The 2500-nt window shown below is 35.0% G+C and overlaps 1 protein-coding gene and 1 pseudogene across 1 annotated transcript in view; both read left to right on the top strand.

The window, feature by feature from the left end:
• The window catches only part of LOC138050997 (uncharacterized), an 8889-nt gene extending 8608 nt beyond the window's left edge, over window positions 1-281 (top strand). The window contains exon 8 of the mRNA XM_068897197.1: window positions 57-281. Within this exon, the coding sequence (XP_068753298.1) occupies window positions 57-281 (225 nt within the window). The remainder of the gene's footprint in view (window positions 1-56) is intronic.
• Window positions 1-2500, top strand: part of LOC138053795 (uncharacterized) — a 463628-nt pseudogene that overhangs the window by 314432 nt on the left and 146696 nt on the right.

Here is a 2500-nt window from a genome sequence, read left to right as displayed (position 1 = left end):
AGGACTTATAGTATACATGTGTCTTTTCTTTCTGTGTGTGTTAATTTCTGCATTAGGTGATGAAAGTGGCTGGCATGGAGGAGGATGTCCCAGTTATTTGGGAATATTTGGAGTCCAAAATTGCCCCATTTATCGTGAGGCTTTTCAGTGGGGTGCAGGACTCCAGTTCCGCTTTGCAGCAATCAGCATGCTGCATCCCAGAATCGGTTTGGGAAATTTTAGACCTTAAGCAACCGCTTTCAAAAAAGGAGGTATTTATAACTAGTTATGATGTAAACTGATTTAGAGATTTATATAATTATTACATTAATTTAGGAGAGTTGACTTATTAATAATAACAAAGGTTTGAACAGATAGTTACAAGATCCCATTTCAGTATGAAATAACTCTCTTTGCATTGCATATTATTGGCCTGTTCCCATTGCTTTGGGGATTCTATCTCTTCTGTGTTACGTTTGGTTGGCTTTTCCCTCACATCTCAGCTTCCACCAAAACATGAAGGGAAATGGTAGTATATTTAACCAAAAGTATCTAAAGCAGAGACGCACAAAATTCAGACATTTTACTTTGATTCTGAGATTAGAAATTTTGTAGGTTTACCTCTGGCCTTAAATCACACCAATGGTTGGGTTCAAAACCCCCTTAAAGTGCTACTGTGATCAAATTTTCATCCTTTACAATTTTACAGATATCATGGTGAATTACACTGAAGAATGAAAATAGCGTATTAGTTTCAAAGACATTAAAACTTCAAAAATTGGTAACATGCAAATTAGGGGAGTGAAGACATCATAAACTTGACTAACCCTAATTAAGCAATTCTTGCTTCTTATGTATAGAAGGAGAAAAAGGTACAGTTGATTACTTTACTTTAAATCTTCCAAACTTAATAAATAATTACTTAAAATGTGTCTGTTTCCATGGGCCAAGTTTCCTTGTTTTGTTTCAGGCTGCCACAGCTTTTAAAACCACCAATGTCAGTGGAAAGAGTTGCTTGGCCATTGTACATGATGTGGCAGTAACCTTTTTAAAGCAAAAAATCGAAGGGCAATATATTTTAAAGGAGTTAAAGAAACTGCCGAATGCAACCAAGGGCAGACTACATTTCCTAAGCCCCGATTCTGAGGTCAGCTATTTTAAAATTTCAAAAGGAAAAGATGTTTTTGGCAAAAGTGTCTTTAGACACTGTGTCAGTATCCCCTTGGATGATGTACCTGGGGAACTGCTCCGTCTAGTCCAAGGTAATTATAAAATTATATTACTGTGGTACTGGTCCTTTCTCGGCATGGGATGTATTGCCTCAAAGAATCATAGGTTTTGATTTTTAAATTTTTTTAATCAATATATATAATATGAATAAAGTAATGCAAAAATACCATAAGAAATATTATTAGAAATGCCACTGTTGATTGAATGGTTGGGAGCTGGAGGCTGGAGATGACCTTAAGCTTACTTTGATTTTCAAATGACTGTTGAAAAAAAAAAACAAAACCAAAGCAGTAACTCCGACCAATCACAACAGGAACAAATAGCGCCATGAACCAATCACAATTCCTAAGCAATTACCTGTACCTCGCTCGACGCATGAGAAAAATCATGCATACAAGGTGTGATTGGTTTTGGCTTTGCTCTTCATTGGTTCAAAATCTGGTGCGAGTCCTTTTAGCCAATCACTAAACATAGCGATTGCAAAGACATAATTACTTTCAACAGTCGTCTGAAAACTGCTCTAACCTTTCATTAATTGGTGTTGTTTCAATTAGAGTAGTTCAGCTAGTCAGGACGTACTTGTAAAGCATTACATATGATTTATACAATACTTTTTAGTTGTATACCGTGAAATATCCCATGAGTGACTTGATTTTTCTTAGTAAACACATGAGCCTTTAGGCAAGTGTGTATAGACAAAGAAAAATTAAGTCACACGTAGGATATTCACTGTATACCACAATAAAGTTTTGCATAACTAATTTATCCCATGCCACTCATTGCATTAGCACAAAACGAAAATCTTCAATGCTTAAAACAGCAAATAAATTAAGTTAAAAAAATGTTCAACCGAATGGCAACGTTTCTTGAAAGTACATAATTTTGATTTAAAAAAATATATAATCTATAAACAGGTACTGCTCATTAAATGTATAGAAGCCTTTGTACAGTATGTTACAAGGAAGGCCAGGATTTACTTGTGGAATACTACCCATTGCATACCGCGGAATATGCAACAAGTTTCTAGCTTTCTGATTGGCTGTATTATCTATGACATGGGATAAAAATATTATATACCATGAAAGTTTCACCATCTGCATTTTAAGAAATTTGATCACACAAATGGACTTGATGGTAGCAGACATTTTGTTTTAGTTCTGCTGATCTTTTTTTCAACATTTGAATTGATTTCAGTCATAAATGAGACCCCCTTATCTAGCCCCTCAACTGCAGAAGTCAGCAGGAATAGAAATGGTAACTAATCAAAAACAGTATACATCTTGTGAATATT

The sequence above is a fragment of the Montipora capricornis genome, chromosome 6 (assembly GCF_036669925.1).
Source record: "Montipora capricornis isolate CH-2021 chromosome 6, ASM3666992v2, whole genome shotgun sequence".
NCBI lineage: Eukaryota > Metazoa > Cnidaria > Anthozoa > Scleractinia > Acroporidae > Montipora > Montipora capricornis.
The sequence above is the reverse complement of the archived record's forward strand: the minus strand, read 5'-3'. Positions and strand labels throughout refer to the sequence as shown.